Source organism: Alnus glutinosa, chromosome 7 (assembly GCF_958979055.1).
Source record: "Alnus glutinosa chromosome 7, dhAlnGlut1.1, whole genome shotgun sequence".
NCBI classification, from domain to species: domain Eukaryota; kingdom Viridiplantae; phylum Streptophyta; class Magnoliopsida; order Fagales; family Betulaceae; genus Alnus; species Alnus glutinosa.
In genome coordinates, this window is record NC_084892.1 from 24,993,348 (window position 1) to 25,012,528 (window position 19,181).

Genomic DNA, 19,181 nt, shown 5'->3' on the forward strand with positions numbered 1-19,181 from the left:
AAAATAAAAAAAACTCTTCGGCCAATATATAATTCGAAGGGCGGTGATTCAATAATTCTGGATCATTTTACAAGGTCTAATAGATAATAAATTTGATTTTTTGGAACATGATTTTGTCTCGATTTTTATTAGATTACAAAAAATAAGATAAAATAAATTTATTTACACCAAAATATAGATAAAGACTGCTTTCACAAAGGATTATCATCTATAAAGCCCAGTCTTAAAAAAGAAAAGAAAAAGAAAAAGAAAAAGAAAAAAAAGAAAAAGAAAAAAAGAAGAAGAAGCTAACAATGGCATAAGAGCTAAATTATCACATCAACTCTTATAAAAAATAAAATAAAATAAAATAAAAATTATCACATCAACTTTTTCCTTCGTATTTGTCGCGGGCCAGGTTTTTCTTCCAAAATATCCAACGTTTGTTGGGCCTCAAAACCTTAACGCAATTGAGCCCACTACTGTGACTCTTTCTTTACCCTTCTGAAGTCTGATCTGCACCGCTCTCTCGCAATCTGAAGAGGTTTCTCGAACCATCTATTTGGGTTCTACATATGCGACTCTGAAATCACATTGCAAGGCTTTTTCTCTATATTTCCGCTGTCTTCGTTAACAAGCGTAGAAGAAGAAGATCCCTTTTTGTCTAGGGTCGTCGGTAATAGCAGTAATGGCTGAAGATGGACCCAACTGGGAAGGATTGCTCAAATGGAGCCTCGCTCACACCGACGGTACTCGCCCCACTCGCAATCTAAGGTACCTCTCTTAATCCCTCGGAAGTCGAATCAACCAAAGCTTTTGAGAAGTATTTGTATTAGTGGTGCAAGAGTATTCAATTTAATGAAATGGGTGTTTGATTAATCCGTGTTTCGGTGTTTGTAAAGTGAGGAGGATCGAAGATGGTTCATGGAAGCTATGCAAGCACAGAGTGTTGATGTGATTAAGCGCATGAAAGAGATAACTCTGGTTATGCAGACTCCTGAGCAAGTCTTGGAGGCTCAAGGAGTCTCTCCGGGTGATATTGAAGGTAGTATTACAAAAAGCCTAGTTTTTCAGACCCTTTTATCTATTTATATATTTTTGTTTCTATTCAAGTTTTGATTTTGTGTTTTTATGATCTTGTCTACTGGTAGGTATGTTGGATGAGCTGCAAGAGCACGTCGAGTCTATCGACATGGCCAACGGTAAATTCTTACATTGTTTTGTGAGATTTCTCTTCTGTGAGATAATATATTTGCGGATTCGGTGGTTTGTATCTGTGGTACTGAACTGATGATATGCAAATGAGTGGTTTTTGAGTGTTGAAACATATATAATGTGAATATCTTGATGGTTAGAGTGCCTTTTGTTTAGTATCATGTCAATGTATAAGACTGTATAATGATATGTTCTCCAGGCCCTGTGGATGCTCGACACATACATGTCTAATTATGTAGCCTAGATGTTTGATGGTAGGTTTCTGTTATGTATTCTATCAACTTGTTACAAGGAGTATTATTACTTGTTGCTTCAGGAACCATATAGGGAAAAAAGAAAAAGAACAAAAAAAAACGAGGTTGCTAAATTGTTTAGGATTCTTCACGCAAATATTTTCAAAAACTCACCCATGAAGTGTCATTACCATCTACTTCTATTAGCTTAAGCTAAAAATTACTTCAATTTGCATTGATCTTTTTGTGATAATGGTATTGGCTATCATTAGTTTATAACATTGCATGTAATAATTTGAGGTGTAAATTTTTTGTTTCATTAGCAGCTTGTCTATACTTCCTGTGTGAACATTTTTTTTGTATGTCTTACTGCCGTTTTGGTTGTTAATGCATATGCCACAGACCTTCACTCAATTGGTGGTTTGGTTCCTCTTCTCGGTTACCTGAAAAACCCCCATGCAAACATTCGAGCAAAGGCTGCGGATGTTGTAACAACTATTGTCCAGAACAATCCCCACAGTCAACAACTAGTCATGGAAGCAAATGGTTTAGAACCCCTCCTTTCTAATTTTTCTTCAGATCCTGATGTGACTGTTCAAACCAAAGCACTTGGAGCAATATCTTGTGAGTACCAACTTCAGTTCTTTGATGAACTGACTTCGTTGTTAACCTTATAATTGATTGCGCTTAGACTGATAGTCATGTAAATTTTGCCTTGGGGTTGACTTTTCAGCTTTAATCCGGCACAACAAACCAGGAATCACAGCATTCCGTCTGGCAAATGGTTATGCAGCCTTGAGAGATGCTTTAGGTTCCGAGAGTGTAAGATTTCAAAGGTGATCATGTGAGAAGTATTTAGTTATGTTATTTTATTTTTTAGTTGTAAATGAATGTATAGTGTGAAAAAAGAAAAAGAGAGGAGAGAGAGAGAGAGAGAGAATCCAGATTCAAATTTATTCGGTTTTTAGTATATTTTGACATGCATATTCGGTTTACTGTTATGTTAGGTTATTTTCGTCAGTCTTGATTTCTTACTAAAATAATTACTTTTCAGGAAAGCCCTCAATTTGATCCAGTACCTACTACATGAAAATAGTTCAGACTGCAACCTAGTCAGCGAGCTAGGATTTCCTCGCATAATGATGCACCTTGCCTCAAGTGAAGATGCAGAGGTACGAGAGGCTGCCCTTCGGGGCCTTCTCGAGCTTGCTCGAGACAAGACAAAGGGGGACGATGGCAGAGTAGGTGAAGAAGATGAGAAATTGAAGCAACTTCTCCAAGAACGGATCAATGGTATTAGCTTGATGTCACCTGAAGATCTTGGGGCTGCTCAGGAGGAGAGGCAGCTTCTAGACTCCCTGTGGAATACCTGTTACAATGAGCCATCTTCTTTGCGAGAGAAGGGGCTTCTTGTTCTTCCTGGGGAAGATGCACCCCCGCCTGATGTTGCCAGCAATCATTTTGAACCTCCTCTTAGAGCTTGGGCTGCAAACCCTTCTGCTGATAAGAGTCCCGGTCCTGAAAAGAAAGCGGCTCCTTTGCTTTTAGGACCAGGTCCTCCTGAGACTTCAGACAGTCGGAATAATTAAGGTTGAGGAGAGGATTCCAATGGACAGTTGAATAGGTAAAGCTAGAAAAGATGCGAATGGACAGTGAATAGATAGAACTGGTATGTGGTTCAATTAGCTTTTAGCTTTGCTGCGTGGGAGTTTTTGTTATCCCCTGTTGCATCTGTACATTTCGCTTTTCCTCGCATCTACCTCCTGGCTTGTCTGCACCTCTTGGATTTAGGGAAGGTTGCCATAATTTTCACTTGCTTTGGCCTTAATTTGATATTATATCTTTCTGTTTGAAGTCCAGTATCCTGAAATTATGTGACGGATAAGGATCGGATTTGGTTGTTGCTTAACAGTTTGTGGCAAATATGGTTGATGATGTTTTTAACATCTAGTATTTTTCAACTTTTCGTCTTCACTAGTGATTTTGGTTTTGGGTAAACAGTAAGCTCAATCTTCTACTATGATAAAAATTTATACAGTGATCTTCATTCTAATACTATATACAATATTATTGACTCCCTCCCTTCTGATTCATCATGGTCAGCTAGAAAAGTCAATAGAAGTGTAAACTTCTGTACTCACTACGTGGCACATTGAGCCGCAGCCAAATTCATCTTTGGCAGCAAATTTCACCTATCCTTCCCCCATCTTCTCTATTTCAAATTAGCGGAAAAGATTATCCATAGGCTTGTTTATATCTTGCCTTAGCTTTAGCTTATCTGTAGCTTCATCTTTAGCTTATGGTTGTTTTTCTTTCCAGCTTTGGCTTTGGCTTTAGCTTGTTTGTTTCTTTCAAAGTATTTATAAAAAAAATAAAAAATTATACAGTGATCTTCATTCTACTAAGTGCATTAAACAAGAAAAAGAAAAAACATTGTTACAATGCGGAGGCCTCGTAGAGTCATGCCATGAAGAGAAGCTGAGGACTTCATCCTCAAAAGCTTCTTCCAGGGTGCTGGAATCCCTTTTTTATCTTTGCGAAGTCGGTGTGTGCCATTTCCTCCATTTTCATCTTCAAGTACTGCTCCTGTACCTGCCATTACTCCATATCTGGAAAACCAATCATTTCGACACTTCATGCAGCGCGTGGACAGATCCCATAGATGCTACACTGTCGCGTGAGGGCGCAGTGCGCATACGGTGGTGGTTGCAGTCAAAATTTTCATAGGTCTGTTGATTTGCAGCCTGTGGAACTAGTTTATAGGAGTAGTTTTCCATTGTCAGCTTCAGGAGGGACTAATGGCCGCAAACGGAGGCGGAGGCGCGTGGTGACACATGCATTTGCTAAATAATTGCGATTAGCTAGCACAAGCACAAGACAAGTATCAATGAGCTTAAAAAACACTAATAATGCTTCGATTCGATATTCTTCCAAGATTGCATGAAGAGTTGCTAAAAGCTATGTGTGTTTCTGTTTTTGATACCATATTATAGTAAGGGAAAATGTAAAATCAGTGATTGTGGTTGGACTAAATAATAAATTCTTTATTGTTGTTTTCAAAGTGAATTAAGAGGTCTTTGAGAGTGGGGTGTTTTAAAAAAGTAATGTTTATTACACAATGAAAATAAATCAAATTTAATATGGAAAAAGTCCTATATTCTAACAAAGACAAAGCAAAAATAGATCTAGAGAGTTTACTTTGTTCTAGAAGAACTTTTATTCTGGGAACTCTGAATAGCATCTACTCAAGATCAAGAGTATCATTTTGCTCTGTTTTAATTATGAAAACGACGAACTTGACACCCATCAAATGAAATCATGTTCGTTTGTGAAAAACTTGGTAGTACATTAAGCATACACTCTTCCATTTGCTTGGTGTACAGATATAGTTATCGAGAATATAATTACCTGAAAGAAGCCCCAGCCTTTGCATTGAAGATCCAGCTTCTTGACCTTTCTTTGTCCCCTTTTGCATTGCATCTCTCGTCATGATTCCTTACATATCTTTCAGGAAGCTGCAAAGGGTCCCCTCCCTCCTCTTTTCCCCTCAAAGGAAGATTTGTTTGCACAGACACTTCCCGTCTGTTTAGATTGGATACTGAATGATTTATTTGGTGTACTTCTTGTCTTTGTTTGGACGTTCTCACTGTGTTCCGACGGTTCTCAATCAGGGTACGTATTTAGCTACTGGTTAACTGACGTGAGATTTTCTTGGTATTTTCTAATTGTTCCAATAGAGTTTCTTCTCTCTCTCTCTCTCTCTCCTTTCAGAAACACCAAAGGTTTTCTTTTAATAATAATGGCGTCCTTTCATATTTCTAGTATGTCAATTTCGGCACTATTTTTTTAATCATTTCTTATTGTTAACTGTTTGAGACCGCGCTAGCTCATTGGCAGTTTGTTCTTATCTCTGATTATTTGTCTGAGAAACATTGGTGTACAAGCTCTGCTTCATCACCATATGACGACTCAAACCAATTCCTTAAAATCTCTATAAATATTATCGCTTCAAGTTCAAGCTACGTTATCTCTTGCCTCAAACCACCTTTTGTCTCTCTGTACATGCACCATGGATTTCCCAAGGAAACCAAGTCTTTTTTTCAGGAGCCCGTATGGTTACTCAAAGTTGGAAGACAGGGAAGAGAAGACTCACCAAAGAGCACAGTTCTTAATCTTCAAAATACTGGAGCAGGCGGATTCTCGTAAAGGAGATTCATGTTTGGAAATTCTAATATGTAAGTTGAAGGTTGAGATGGGAAAGAGATTGTTCAAGAAGCTGAAGAAGTGCATCAGACGTTGAACCTGCATCTAGCCGTAAAAGCCTTGGCAGCGCCGCAATAAGACCTATGTTTTATTAGTGGTTGACGATTATTGTGTTTTGTTACTCTTTCGATATTGCAATGGCGTGGCTGTTCTGCTTTGCTATTTTACTCACATTTTCTTCTTTTTCTTCTTTTTTACTTTAGTCGCTAAACCAATACCAGAGTTACATTTAATTTCAGAAATGTTATTTATACTATTGAAACGACGTGGCAGTGAAAATTAATCATTTTTTTTTTTTTTTTGTTAGAAGTGTTGATTTAAGGGATAATTTTCACTGCTACAACATCGAGTTGTAAGTCGTTCGTATAGTAGTCATATAAATAGCATTACTCTTAAAATTTTTGTGAAGAATGTAGAAGATGAGAGAAATGAAGAAAGTAATGCAATTTAATAGACTTCTATACGGCTGTCATATAATTAGAGTAGCGTGGCAGTAAAAATCAGTATTTTATATATATAGGCAAAAGTACACATAATCCCTTCAAACTACCACTTCATTGTCAATGTCCCCCCCCAAAAAAAAAACTACAAATTGTATCAATGTCATTTCCTAAACTATCAAAACATGCCAATGTCTCCCTAATGACAAAAATATCATTTATAAAATTTTTAATTTTTAAACTAAAAAAGTATTTAAAAAATCTAAAATAACAAAATTTATATATAAAAAAATCCAAAAATCAAAAATCAAGAATAAAGACAAAAATACCCTTCATAAAATTATTAATGTTTCTTTACAAAAAAAAAAAAAACATTATTAAAAAAAAATATCTGAAATAACAATTTTTTTTTTTTAAAAAAAAAAAACAAAAAATCAAAAATCAAGGACATTTTTATCTTATTGGAAAAAATTTAGGGTCCTTTTTTTTTTTTTTTTTTTGTCGGTCTTAAGGAGACATTGATATTTTTTAGTAGTTTAAGAGGAGGCATTAACACAATTAGTAATTTGAAAAGACATTAACAATTGAATAATAGTTTAAAGAAAATATTTATACTTTTTCCATATATATATATATATATAAGTGCTTATTATCAAGTTGTTTGGGGGTTATATGACACTGTATTACATAAAATTACTCATAAGAAGATAAAGATTAACCGGAATCGCTAAAACCAACATCTATGGATGAGAAATATAAAAAGGATTTATATATATATATATATATATATATATAAAATTTATTTGGAATAATATCACGTGACAATGAACTCATTAGGAAATTTCATAATATATATATATAATTTATTTGGAATAATATCACGTGACAATGAACTCATTAGGAAATTTCATAATAGAAAGCGAATCGATACTTTTTCAACATTCGAGGCAGATTATTCACAAAATCCTTAAAGAAGTTCGCAAGTTGCATACGTTGAAATCAAAACTTGAAATTATATTTTCCAATTGAAGTAAATTGGACTATTCTTCTGGCATGCAATTAAAGGTGGAATTTGGTTTACGAATCAAAATGAGTGCTTCAGGTGCACATAAAAGAAGAAGAGTGACCTTGCCCTTCATCAAACAATGAAGCAATGTTGAAGATTGGAACTCTCTGTCTTTCTGTCCTTTGCTTCTTCAATCATCCACTATACCCATACATCCAGTTTCGGCCGTCTTATTAATGCCGAAGAAGGATGTATCATGTTGGATGTGTGTGGACAACCGTGCCGTCAACATTCTTGATTATGTTGTTTTCTTTTCTTTTGTGTTTGGGTTGCTAAAAAACCCGCAAACCTGTGACAGATCAGGAACAAGCGGCCATTGAAGGTGGTGGTCGATCGCCATCTATATGCGTGACTGTTTCTATAAAAAAGCCCATAAAAGCATAGTCCGCTTATGAGCTTTCAAGCCATTTTTTCAGAGGCGGCTCGGCTCAGATATTAAAAGTTTTCTAACGCTTCAGACTTGAATAAAAGTGGAAGCCGAAAATGGCATTCCTGACCCATCGAAGTCGGTGCCCACCCCTAATTGTCTACATCAATAACACATAAGCCTAAAGATATCTTTCACATTAACTTAATACACAAAAATAAGCATACATCTATAATGATATTTATACAACTTGACAACAATAAGCACACATTTCTTAACCCACCATTTGCTTCTAACAAATCCTTCATAAAGGAGATACCTTAATGCCATCTGCTAATAAATAAAAAGAAAGGCGTACAAAATCCAATTCATGACAATGCAAATAGACAATTTTAGTAATTAAAAGTCACAAAGACATTCTTTCCTAATGCCATTGACTTCCTTCACTATCCTTACTTTCTTCCTCACGTAGCAGGGCAGAAAGTGATAACATACCGGGAAGCCCTGCATTTGTTGAGGCTGGTAGAGTCATCAAAAGCAAAACTATAAGCCTTTGGGCAAATAGCCTTAAAGAGATGTGCAAATAGGGTAGGTTTGCAAGCCTTTGGGTTTGCATAGTCCCCTGTGCAGCAATACTTAGCCGATTGCATAGCCAAGCAGGCACTCTTACACCCCACCACCTTGCCTCCCTTCTTCACTTCCAATGATGATGGGCAGCAAATGTTCAAATCAACCTCACACGATGCTACACCACACCCAACACCACCCCCTACAGGTTTCATCGAGACAGGCAAATTGAAGCCATCAACCAAACTCACATCATAGTAATGTAAGGGCGAATAAGAGGTCCCAAGTGTCATTTCGACCACCGTTGCTGGTGGCACACCACCTCTGCCTCGGCAATGTAATTGGCCAGTACAATCCCCACTAGAACATGAGCCTTTTCCACTATTATCAAAGTAACAGCCTTGCCTACCCCAGATCCTTCCTGACCACTTTTCCGGCATGTCAAGGACAACCTCCTCTCCGCTGCCAAGATGGAAACCGCCGTCTTTAGGGGTCGGCTGTCCTCCGCCGCCAAGTATTCCCGGCCATACACTTTCATTGCAATTGTTGACTAGAATGAGTTGTGCCCCATCTGCAACCAAAAATTGCAACAACAACAAAAAGAGTTACATAAAATTTTCAGTGCCTTAATGGACAAACTACAAAAACACAGATAAAGAGAGAAGTAGAAGAATTACTTGCGAAGGTGAGAGAGGCGATTACAAAGACGAGAAGAGGTAACAGAAATGGGGAAGTTGCCATGATTACTATGTAGGGAGAGGCAATGGGGTGATCAGGGACTTCCAAGTGTTTGGCCACAAAGATGGATTTGGACTACCATTGCCTTTTTAAGTAGCCGTCAGTGGAGGGAGAGCTTACTCACTAGCGGCTGTGTGACTGTGTCATTCTCCTTTGCTTTTTATTTATCTGCTCTCTTTTCACTTTTACTTTCACGATAAAGGGAATATATGCATTACTTCAATTCGAGGGTTCCTTTCTCTTTTGTGAGCGATTACTTGTGCCAATCATGTTTCTTAATTTATTATGTTTTTCTCTCTTTTTCTAAATAAAAGACTATGCATGTCTGTCTCTGTCATTTGATCACCGAGTCTGCCCACATGTCCCCTTTAATGAGAACATGCTTATTTTCCCTAATCATGGTTGAGTTCGAGTGTAGATGTTGAACTGAGTGCACACTGCAATGATGTTATTGCCAATTTTCTTCTTATTTTTATAATTATAAACAAGTATAATTGCTCTACAAACAAGGATAAAAAGAGTACTGAAGAACCTTAAAGGTTTAGCATGTCACTTTTCTCTTTTCTTTTTGATATAAAACATCAAGAACAGGAAAACAGAGTAGATTGAGCTTTTGCTATAAAATACTAGAAAAAGCAAGATTTGGATCACCAACCAGATAATGCTCGCACTTTCTCATCCTTGTAGCATAAGCTTTGCTCTTTAGCGCCGCCCTAAAGACGCAAAAAATTATTGAAAATATTGTTAGGATCATCACTAGTTCCAAAAGCTTAAGTTTATTGGAAGATGTAAATTTAATTATTTAATCAATACTTTAACATTTACTCTCACGTGCAGGCTCAAACTCCCTTTTAGATGATAGAAATAAAGAAAAGGAGAAACAAAGAAGGGAAGAAGAAGAAGAGGAGAACACAAGGTAAAAATTAAAGACTATATCTTGTTGATTTCTTTTGATTGTTTGGTTACAAGGTAGGTAAACATATAGACTTAACAAAAGCTAAAGACCAGAGTACAAAAGGAAAAACTAAAAGAGAAATACAAGTAGTGACGTAGCGGAAGACTAAAGTAACTAATCAAATAGCAGCGTCTTTGATTCTGCAAGGAGAAATGTCTTCGTCTTCTATCAAAAAAAAAAAAAAAAAAAAAACAAGTCCGCAGGCTAAAAGAAAGATAAAAACTCCATAGAGTATTTAAGAGAGAATCATCTGATTTTATAATAATTCAATTGATTCTTTCACATAGCAAGCCTATTTATAGAAGAGAAATACTTGTAGAGAAAGTAATCCTAATCCTAATAGTAATAGTAAACCTTATTCTAGTAACAATAGTAAATCTTATTCTAGTAGTAAAAGTAAATATAATCCTAATAAAGAAAAGAAATAAATAAAGCAAATCTAATCCTAGTAAGTAAAGAAAATAAAGTCTTAATTCTAAATAAAGAAATAAAATAAAATAAAATCCTGGCTTGATGATCAAATCTTTCCTTTTGTATTTCCATTGTCTGCGAACAGGTAAACTTCTAATCCAACAGTGCTGCTTCAATATTATTTTTGACATCTTTTCTATTTTCGTTTTCATCGAAAATATTAGTAAATTTCGTCCTACATCAAGTAGGCATGGTTGAAGATGGTCTTTTGAGATAGATGAGTGGTTAGACAGATTTAAGAATGCCTTTGGTGACTTGTGGCAGTGGTGCTAGCGTGGGTGGCTTGCTGTGCTGCAAAGAAGATGGCTTGATGACTTGCTGCAGAGATTTGGCATATGGTGCAGACTGAAGTGGATGACATGGCTTGATAACTTGTTGTAGAGATTTGGCTTGCTGCTCTTGGATGATTTACTGCAGTTCTCTAACATCCAATATATATATATATATATATATATATATATATATATATATATATATATATATATCGGTTGAAAGAAATGAAAAGAAAGAAAGAAAGAAAAAAAACAAAAAAAAAATAGAAAAGAGAAAGAAAATATATCTTTTGGCCCATTGTTGGCCCAATTTCTTGCTTGCAGTAAATGTTCAAAGACCTAGGCCTATTTTAAAGCCATTTGGCTCTTTTCTTGGCCCATTGTTGGCCTAATCTCTTGCTTGAGGCAATGTTTAAGACCATTGTACAAAATGCAAACTAAAAGAGAAAATACAAGTAGGTATGGTTGAAGATGGTCTTTTGAGATAGAGGAGTGGTTAGGCATGTTAGTATTTTATGTTGGCTACATTCTGGATAACAAAAACACTTTATGTAATGGTTGCTATTTAAACAGGATTATCGGTCTTATTTAGAATCTTCAAGTTATATAGACAATGTTTATTTCAAGCCATGTGACTTGTCACAAGTTTCTAGAAGATATCTATGAAGATTTCATGCAAAATTTCAAGTCAGCTAAACTGGTTCCTGTGCAACCTTCTGGACTGGCCTTTGAAGGCGTCCGGACGCCCTACAGTGTTTAAAAGCTTCAGCGTCGAAGACGTCCGGACGTCAGGGCAACATCATCCAGACGCTAGGTCAAGCTTCTCCAATTTCTACACGGAGTTGGATTTCAGTCGACACTATTTGAGAAGTTTATGGAAGACGTCCGAACGACATGGCAACTTGTTCGGACGCTATCCAGCACTCCAGAATATTCCGAGTTTCCTTTACAAGCGAGGAAATGAGTTACAGTGAAGACCGTCCGGACGCTCGGCCAATCCGTCCGGGCGTGGACCTGTTATGGGAAGAATTGCACTATTCTGGAAAGGCGGTTGCAGAAGACTGTCCGGACAAGGCTATCTTCCATCCGGACGCTCCACAGCTAGAGTCCGAATTTGAGTAGAATTAGGTTTTCTTTAATCCTATAAATAGAGGGCTCTAGGCTTGTTATTTAAAGAGAATTCAGTAGTGAATTCCTTATAGCTTTGAGAGGGTGTTTAGGAAGATTTGAAGATCTGCTAGCTCTCAAGCCGTTGCTGGTGTGCTTATTTGGTTTCGTGTGAAGTCTTTCTTAGGGGTCGGCCCTAAGGTAAAGGATTCCATCAAAGAACCCTTCAAGTAAGAGATTTGGTTGGGAAGCGTTCACAATAGGCTTCGTGTTATAGTTAAAGGTATGACTACTGCAATAGGTTTTGTGAGTACGAGTGCTTTGTAACTAGCTTTTTGTCTTTGGATAGTGGATTTCCTGGGTTTGGCTGCCCCGGAGTGGTTTTTCTCTTCACAGAGTTTCCACTTCGTCAACAAATATCTTGTCTCTTTTATTTTTCGCATTTAAGATATTTTGTTACACACAATCACATACTTGGTAATTTAGAAGTCATTATTCATTTTCAAGACAGATTTATGAATGGCTTTGGTGACTTGTGGCAGTGGTGTTGGCGTGGGTGGCTTGACGTGCAGCAGAGAGGATGGCTTGATGACTTACTGCAAAGATTTGTCTTGCTGCTTCTGGATGACTTGCTGCAGAGATTTATTCTCTAACATCCTACTGCAAACTGATAGGAAGAACTTCATTCAGTTTGTCTTTTGCTTCTTATCAGCATTTTTTTTTTTTTTGGATTGGCCTGGTTTTTCAAACTGTACCTTAAAGCCTGAATGAGGGCCATCAATGGACCAAAAAAAGAGCCAACAAAAGGGTGAAATGGGCTTGTCTCATTGAACATTTACCACAAGCAAGAGATTGGGTCATCAATGGGCCAAGGAAAGAGCCAACAAATGGCTTAAAATAAGCTTAGGTCTTAAACATTACCTCAAGTAAGAGATTTGACCAATAATAGGCCAAGAGAAAAGAGACAAATGACTTTAAAATACGCTTGGGTCTTTGAACATTTATCACAAGCAAGAGATTGGGCCATCAATGGGCCAAGAGAAAAGAGCCAACAAAGGGCTTAAAAGGGCTTGAGTCTTAAACATTGCCTCAAGCAAGAGATTAAGCCAACAATGGGCCAAGAAAAGAGCCAAATGGCTTTAAAATAGGCTTGGATCTTTGAACATTTACCACAAGCAAGAAATTGGGCCAACAATGGGCCAAGAGAGATATTTTCTTTCTTTCTCTCTTTTATTTTATTTATTTATTTATTTATTTTCCAACCGATATATATATATATATATATATATATATATATATATATATATATATATATATGGATAATTACACCATTGGTCCCTAGAGTATGCCATAATTACAAATCACTCTCTATGGTTTAAAAAGTTTATGGGAGGTCCTTGTGGTAAACTATAATTACAAATCGATCCCTTGAGTCAAATTCCGTTAAATTTTTTGACAGATTCTGTTAAATGCCACGTCAGCGCCACATCAATGCCACATCAAACCAATAAGATAGCGACACGTGTCCATCTTAATAAAAAATAAATACATAAACTAATATATATAATTTTTTTTTAAAAAACAAAAAACAAAAAACCAAAGGGGTGGTGCCAAGCCACCCCTAGTGGTTCGGGGGTGGGGGTGGCCCAAACCCTGGACCTTCTGGGGGTGGCCTAACCACCAATTCTTTTTTGTTTTTGTTTTTGTTTTGTTTTTTTTTTTAATTTTAATTTTAATTTGAATTTGAATTTTTTTTTAAAAAAAAGTTCATTTATTTCTTTTTTAATAAATTTATATTTTTTATTAAGATGGACACGTGTCGCTATCTTATTGGTTTGATGTGGCGCTGATGTGGCATTTAATAGAATTTGTCAAAAAATTTAACGGAATTTGACTCCAGTGATCGATTTGTAATTATAGTTTACCACAAGGACCCCCCATGAATTTTTTAAACCATAGGGAGTGATTTGTAATTATGACATACCTCAGGGACTAATGGTGCAATTATCCCATATATATATATATTTTGCTTTTCTTTCCACCGATTTTTTTTTTGAATGAAAGAGAAAGAAGATTTTGAGAGAACAGTGGAGAAAATTGGCTTTGTGGTTGGGAGAGTAACAATGATGAGCTTCTGGGTTTGCAGGACTTGAAGGAGGACGAGCTTGTGAGCATGGTTCAGAAGGGTGACTTGGCTGCGGGACATTCGGGTGTGGCTAAGTGTTTGAAGAAATGTCTCAAAGAGAGGTTCGGCTGATGAACAAAATTGGGAACGACTGAGTTGAGGAGATGGAGATAGAGCTGAAACTGGAGAGTGATGGGAAGAGTTTCTAAGTAATTTTGTGAAGAGTTGGCTTTTCTTGAGACAAAATGAGAAATTTGTTGGACTGATTGTGTTTTAGAGAGAAGGATGTTGTTGAGATAAAAATTGAGTGTACTGGTTTTGGTGGCCGTTGAGATTGAGAAGTGTTGTATCGGTGCAGCAAAATAAAAATAAAAATTAAAAAATTAAAAAAAAAAGGTGGGGATGAAGACCTTGAAGACCAGTGTTTGATGAAGGGCTATAGAGAGGCAGTGACTCAGTGAGCATAAAACAGAGGGGCGCCGTTTGTCTTTTATGGATGTTACTGTTTCTTGAGAAGCAGGATCAAGTGATGGGTGTGTTTAGGCGTCTTTTGGACTGAGAACAACTAAGATGTAGGGTTAAATTGAGTGATGCTGCAGATGTTGATACAAAGAGGTATGGCTTGGGTTTCTTTGGAACTTCCTGTGTGGCTGGACAATAGAGGTGAAGATGAGGTGAAGGGCCGTAGAGGTGTTGCACATTTTTGTATGGGTGTTGGGTTATTGTGGAGGGGTTGGTGGTTGCCATGTGAAGGATCGAATAGATTTGGCGTTGGCTTATTCAAGCTCTGATACCATGATATAAATAAGGAAAAGGAGAAACAGAGAAGGGAAGAAGAAGAAGAAGAGGAGAATAAAAGGTAAAAACTAAAGACTACATCTTGCTGATTTCATTTCATTGTTTGGTTACAAAATAGGTAAATATATAGACTTAACAAAACTTAAAGACCAAAGTACAAAAGAAAAAATTAAAAGAGAAATACAAGTAGGTATGGTTGAAGATGGTCTTTTGAGATAGAGGAGTGATTAGGCAGATTTAGGAATGGCTTTGGTGACTTATGCTAATGGAGCTGGCGTGGGTGGCTTGCTGTGCTACATAGATGATGGCTTGATGACTTGCTGCAAAGATTTGGCTTGCTGTGCAGACTGGTGTGGATGACATGGGTTGATGACTTGCTGTGTAGACTAGCGTGGATGACATGGCTTGATGACTTGTTGTAGAGATTTGGCTTGCTGCTCCTGGATGACTTGCTGCAGAGATTTATTCTCTAACAGGTGAGACCCAACACGTTGAATATTTAATTAAATTTAGAGGTAAATAAAGGAGAGGCTTGGTTCGAACTCATGACTTCTGCTCTGATACCATATTAAATCACAACTTATCCCAAAAACTTAAGCCTATAGGAAGAGGTAAATTTAATCATTTAATCAATATTTTAACAAATATTTCACATTTCAATTTGGTGTGACAAAACTTGTCAAAAAGAGAGAGAGAGAGAGAGAGAGAGAGAGAGAAGATTTAGAGAAAAACTGAAAGGACCATCTGCCCCTTAAAAGTGTGTTAGAAAATAGAAATACATAGATGAATAAAGCAGTACCTCACTTGCATTGCGATCAAATGTTGTTCCACTAGATTCTCTAGTGAATTTCTTCTTCCACCTGGCAGTGGAATACACAATGAGAATTACTAGAGTAATATTCACAAAACTTTTTGAATTTCTCAATTACTCAGCTATTTTCTGATGCATCAACATATCCAATGTAGGGGCTATATATAGCCTCACCTCCATTGATGGGGAGGCAAGAAAATAGCTATGGAGTAATGCATGTGTAGTGAAGCCAAAGTAATGACTAGGCGTTACGCCTGACGATTGAAGTAAGTTAGGCTTAACGCATGTTTGTTTCTTGTAACTTAAGGCATGCCCATGTGGGTGCTTCAGTTAATATCTCCCACTTGCACACAGTGGGCATGACCTCTTCATGCATATCTCAATATGTTTTCTATTATATTCACACTTGCAAATAGACTATGTGACCATCGAGCACACTTGCACAAAAGGGTGGGATCACTATACCAAATATTTACCAAAAAGACCAGCATAGAAACATCCCTAAAAAACTGTTTTCTTATGCTCTAGACTCATTCGAACACATCTGATCAAGCACTTTTGATCTCTTTTTAGTTCAAGAAACTCATAACAATGCTTGACCTACCCATAATTACAATAATGTATTCACGATTTTGTCACTATTATAACGTAGTGCCTTAACTTGTCGACAATGACTACACTCAGGGATATGTTATCGAATAGTCTTCCCTTCACCCTTATGTCACTCATATTTGGTTCAATCACTTTCCCAACTATGCCTCTTAAACTACATCAATCATAGTCATATGCAACGCACTAGAGTAGTATAGACATCAAGACCTCCATCTTGTGACAGGGTCAAAGGTTAACAAAGGCATAATATATAGTCATAAAATGACTCATGAGACTTACACAGTGAGGAAGTAGGGATCAGCCACTCAAAACTATATCTTTTTCTTCTTCCTTTATTTAAAGAATCAGGTGGGCTAACCCGTTTGGGCTAGCTTGCGGATCCCAATGGGCTCGTCTCACTGGCCTGGGTTGAACAGTTTGGGTCGGCCTGCGGCCTCATTTGGCCTTTTTTATTTAAAAAAACCACAAAATAATAATAAACAAAAACATTGGGTTGTGTAGTGCAGAATGCTAACTACAAAAGAATGCACAACACCCCCCCCCCCCCCCCCCCCCCCCAAAAAAAAAAATAAAAATAAAAATTGGAAATCAAAATCGTTGGGTAGGTAGACTGTCCATACCCAAGAACAAAGCTCCGATAAGGCTGAAGGTAGTAGTTCTAATTTTCGTTAGTAGAAAAATGGACCCATGACAATCCCTCAGGACCAATTCCTACGCTCTGATACCATAATAAAATCATAGGAGGAAAGCAACAAGGAAAATGAAAGAATATGAGAAGAAAACTGTATGTATTTCTTGATAATTGTTTTATTACTTACATAGTGGAAGACTTGGTAACAACAATCAGAAGTGTTTTGCGTCTTTTGAACAAAAAAGATAAACAAGCCCGCAGGCTTAACAATGATAAAACTCCGCAAAGTGTTTGAGAAAATTATCTGATTTGATTAATAATTCAAAGGTTAATGTTTACATGCTACTACCTCCTATATTTATACTAGAACATTACTTGAAGAAAAAGTAAACTTATTCCTAGTAGTAATAGTAAACCTAGTTTTTGTAAAAGACGAAGACCTAATCCTAGTAAGGAAAGGAGATTATGGACATAAATTTCCTACAAACAAGTTTGTAGAAAATTTCATACAACCCACATATAAGAATGATATGTGTCCTTTAAACATGTGAGAAGCACGTGTTTTTTTTTTTTTTTTATTAATGCTATTAAAAAAGCATGTAAGAAGCATCTGCTATTAAAACAACATATGCTTTTCACATTCCAATGGACACATGTTAATCTTATATGTGGGTTGTATGAAATTTCATACAAACCAGTTTGTAGGAAATTTCTGTCTGGAGATTATTACAATCCAAGAAAGGAAATAAAAAGTGCTGGAATTATAAAAGCAAATAAAATATATTCAAATCGGTGGTTACAGATTCTCCTTCTAGAATAAACACGCGACAGCTGTCTACCGATTAAGGATCTCTAGTCGGGTAAAGCTAAATGATCGGGATCGCCTCTCGGGAGTGTCTCGCGATCGCTGCTCGAATGACCGCTCCTTGGGAATGGACTATTGACCTCTCGGGATTGTTGCTTCTTAGGTTTGCTACTCGGGTGCAGATTTTCGAGCGCTTCTCGGGAGCGTCCTCCATTAGTTACAATGTTGTCTATTTATACACAAAAATTGGAAGACAAATCACGTATTTACATCAATCCCCGTTAACATAATGAAGCTATGTATGGATGGCATGCAGCACCGAATATAGAAGATGTTAACCTCGTTCAGCATGCGGGGTAGGTGTTTAATGGATTCAAGATGTGATGTTTGTGGTTTTTTTCCTTAGCCGAGTGGTAAATCTTGAGTTTCCTTGTTGGTATTGATTGTTTTCCTTTAACAACCTCTCAAGTTAGTGGATATTCATGACACCCAACTTGCAAAAAAATTATGAAATTATGTCGTTTTCGATGCTTTGGTGAATCGATTGGCTAATTGTGAGTGTTGGAAATGGAGGTCTGTCAACAGTTGTTTCTTCATGCATGCCTCACTTCTCTCATTGGGTCGATATGCTGTAGATATTGACCTTTTTATTCCCTTTGCAACCACAGCATGAGATACAACTTGATAACCTCCACCTAACAACTTTCTCAAATCAAAGTTTAATGTAGCTATAAGGGAAGAATATGATGTCCTCGCAGCAATGTGCTGCGACCATCCTGGAGCTTGATATCCAACATATATATCTAGACCTACAAAAGCACCCCAATAAATCCCACATCTGCCAAAGCTAAAGCTTGCACTCATGGTCTTTAAAGGAAATTCTCCTACTGTTATTCAAGCCATTCAAACTCGAACCCAACCAACACATTAAAAGGAAATATGTTTGGACGTTGCATATATTTTAAGGTGGTTTGAGTTTGTGATTTTAAAAAGTATGATTTTAAAATAGTGATTTTAAAATGTACGATTTGAAAAAATGATTTTTAAAAACGCAATTAAGAGTTTGACAAAATCGCAGTTTGAACTTTAAAATCGCAGGTTAGCCTTTAAAATTCCGTGTTTACAAAAAAGCATCTCCTTGCCTACGATTGCCTTTTCAAATCGTCATTTTTAAAAAATGTAATTTTCAAACGGTTCATTTTTTGCGATTTAGTTTAAAATCACACTTTTTGTCTAAGAAATTGCAACACCAAACGCAACCTTAGTCTCTACTTACTAAAAAAAAGACACAGAAATGTCAATACACATAACCTAACCTAATGAACTTCATTCAAAATACAATGCACCTCAACAAATAACCCGACCAAAAGGACTTCACTCTAAATATATCTTATTTCATGAAAAGCGATTCGTGTTTATGTGTCAAATTTAAGTTATGTCAAGATATGAGTATAAGTTTATATAAATCAATCATAACTCCATTAATTTCATATTTGATTGATATCGAATTTACGAATGTTGTAAAATATTAAGGCCATAACTTCTATCAGGTCATGGCAAAAACTATGCCTTTTATGCCTTCCAATAAGAGGGTGCCACGTCTGCCTGAAACAACGAATTAAAGTGAGACAAAAATACTGGAACCTATTCTCTATCACTCGACACTCATCTTCATCCACAAAATTCTCATTTACCTATTTCTGCGTCTCTATAGAAAAGAAACACT

General features: G+C 36.7%; 2 protein-coding genes and 1 long non-coding RNA gene across 4 annotated transcripts; 1 reads left to right on the forward strand and 2 right to left on the reverse strand.

Annotated features, from left to right (window-relative positions):
- The first annotated feature begins 493 nt into the window (after nucleotides 1-493).
- On the forward strand, nucleotides 494-3,388 carry LOC133872982 (uncharacterized). Its single transcript, XM_062310678.1, has 6 exons — nucleotides 494-753; nucleotides 882-1,024; nucleotides 1,131-1,181; nucleotides 1,830-2,051; nucleotides 2,161-2,263; nucleotides 2,482-3,388. Exons 1-6 carry the CDS (start codon nucleotides 668-670, stop codon nucleotides 3,014-3,016), a joined length of 1,140 nt encoding a protein of 379 aa, XP_062166662.1. The 5' UTR covers nucleotides 494-667; the 3' UTR covers nucleotides 3,017-3,388.
- Nucleotides 3,389-3,786: 398 nt separating this feature from the next.
- Nucleotides 3,787-5,104, reverse strand: LOC133872983 (uncharacterized). Of its 2 annotated transcripts, none has more exons than XR_009901095.1 (2): nucleotides 4,836-5,104; nucleotides 3,787-4,270 (listed from the first exon to the last, which is right to left on the reverse strand). It is a non-coding gene; the product is annotated as an uncharacterized LOC133872983 (long non-coding RNA). The 2 variants fall into 2 exon arrangements; XR_009901096.1 differs by having other exon boundaries at nucleotides 3,787-4,288.
- Nucleotides 5,105-7,739: 2,635 nt separating this feature from the next.
- On the reverse strand, nucleotides 7,740-9,000 carry LOC133873043 (thaumatin-like protein). The gene is made up of 2 exons (XM_062310755.1): nucleotides 8,808-9,000; nucleotides 7,740-8,701 (listed from the first exon to the last, which is right to left on the reverse strand). The coding sequence occupies exons 1-2, from the start codon at nucleotides 8,869-8,871 to the stop codon at nucleotides 8,028-8,030; spliced, it is 738 nt and encodes a 245-aa protein (XP_062166739.1). The 5' UTR covers nucleotides 8,872-9,000; the 3' UTR covers nucleotides 7,740-8,027.
- Nucleotides 9,001-19,181: the final 10,181 nt, after the last annotated feature.

Coding starts and splice junctions, on each gene's coding strand:
- LOC133872982 (XM_062310678.1), top strand. CDS start 668: ATGGCTGAAGATGGACCCAACTGGGAAGGATTGCTCAAATGGAGCCTC. Junction 754..881: donor CGCCCCACTCGCAATCTAAG/GTACCTCTCTTA, acceptor GTGTTTGTAAAG/TGAGGAGGATCGAAGATGGT. Junction 2,052..2,160: donor AGCACTTGGAGCAATATCTT/GTGAGTACCAAC, acceptor TTGACTTTTCAG/CTTTAATCCGGCACAACAAA.
- LOC133873043 (XM_062310755.1), bottom strand. CDS start 8,871: ATGGCAACTTCCCCATTTCTGTTACCTCTTCTCGTCTTTGTAATCGCC. Junction 8,702..8,807: donor CGCCTCTCTCACCTTCGCAA/GTAATTCTTCTA, acceptor TTTTGGTTGCAG/ATGGGGCACAACTCATTCTA.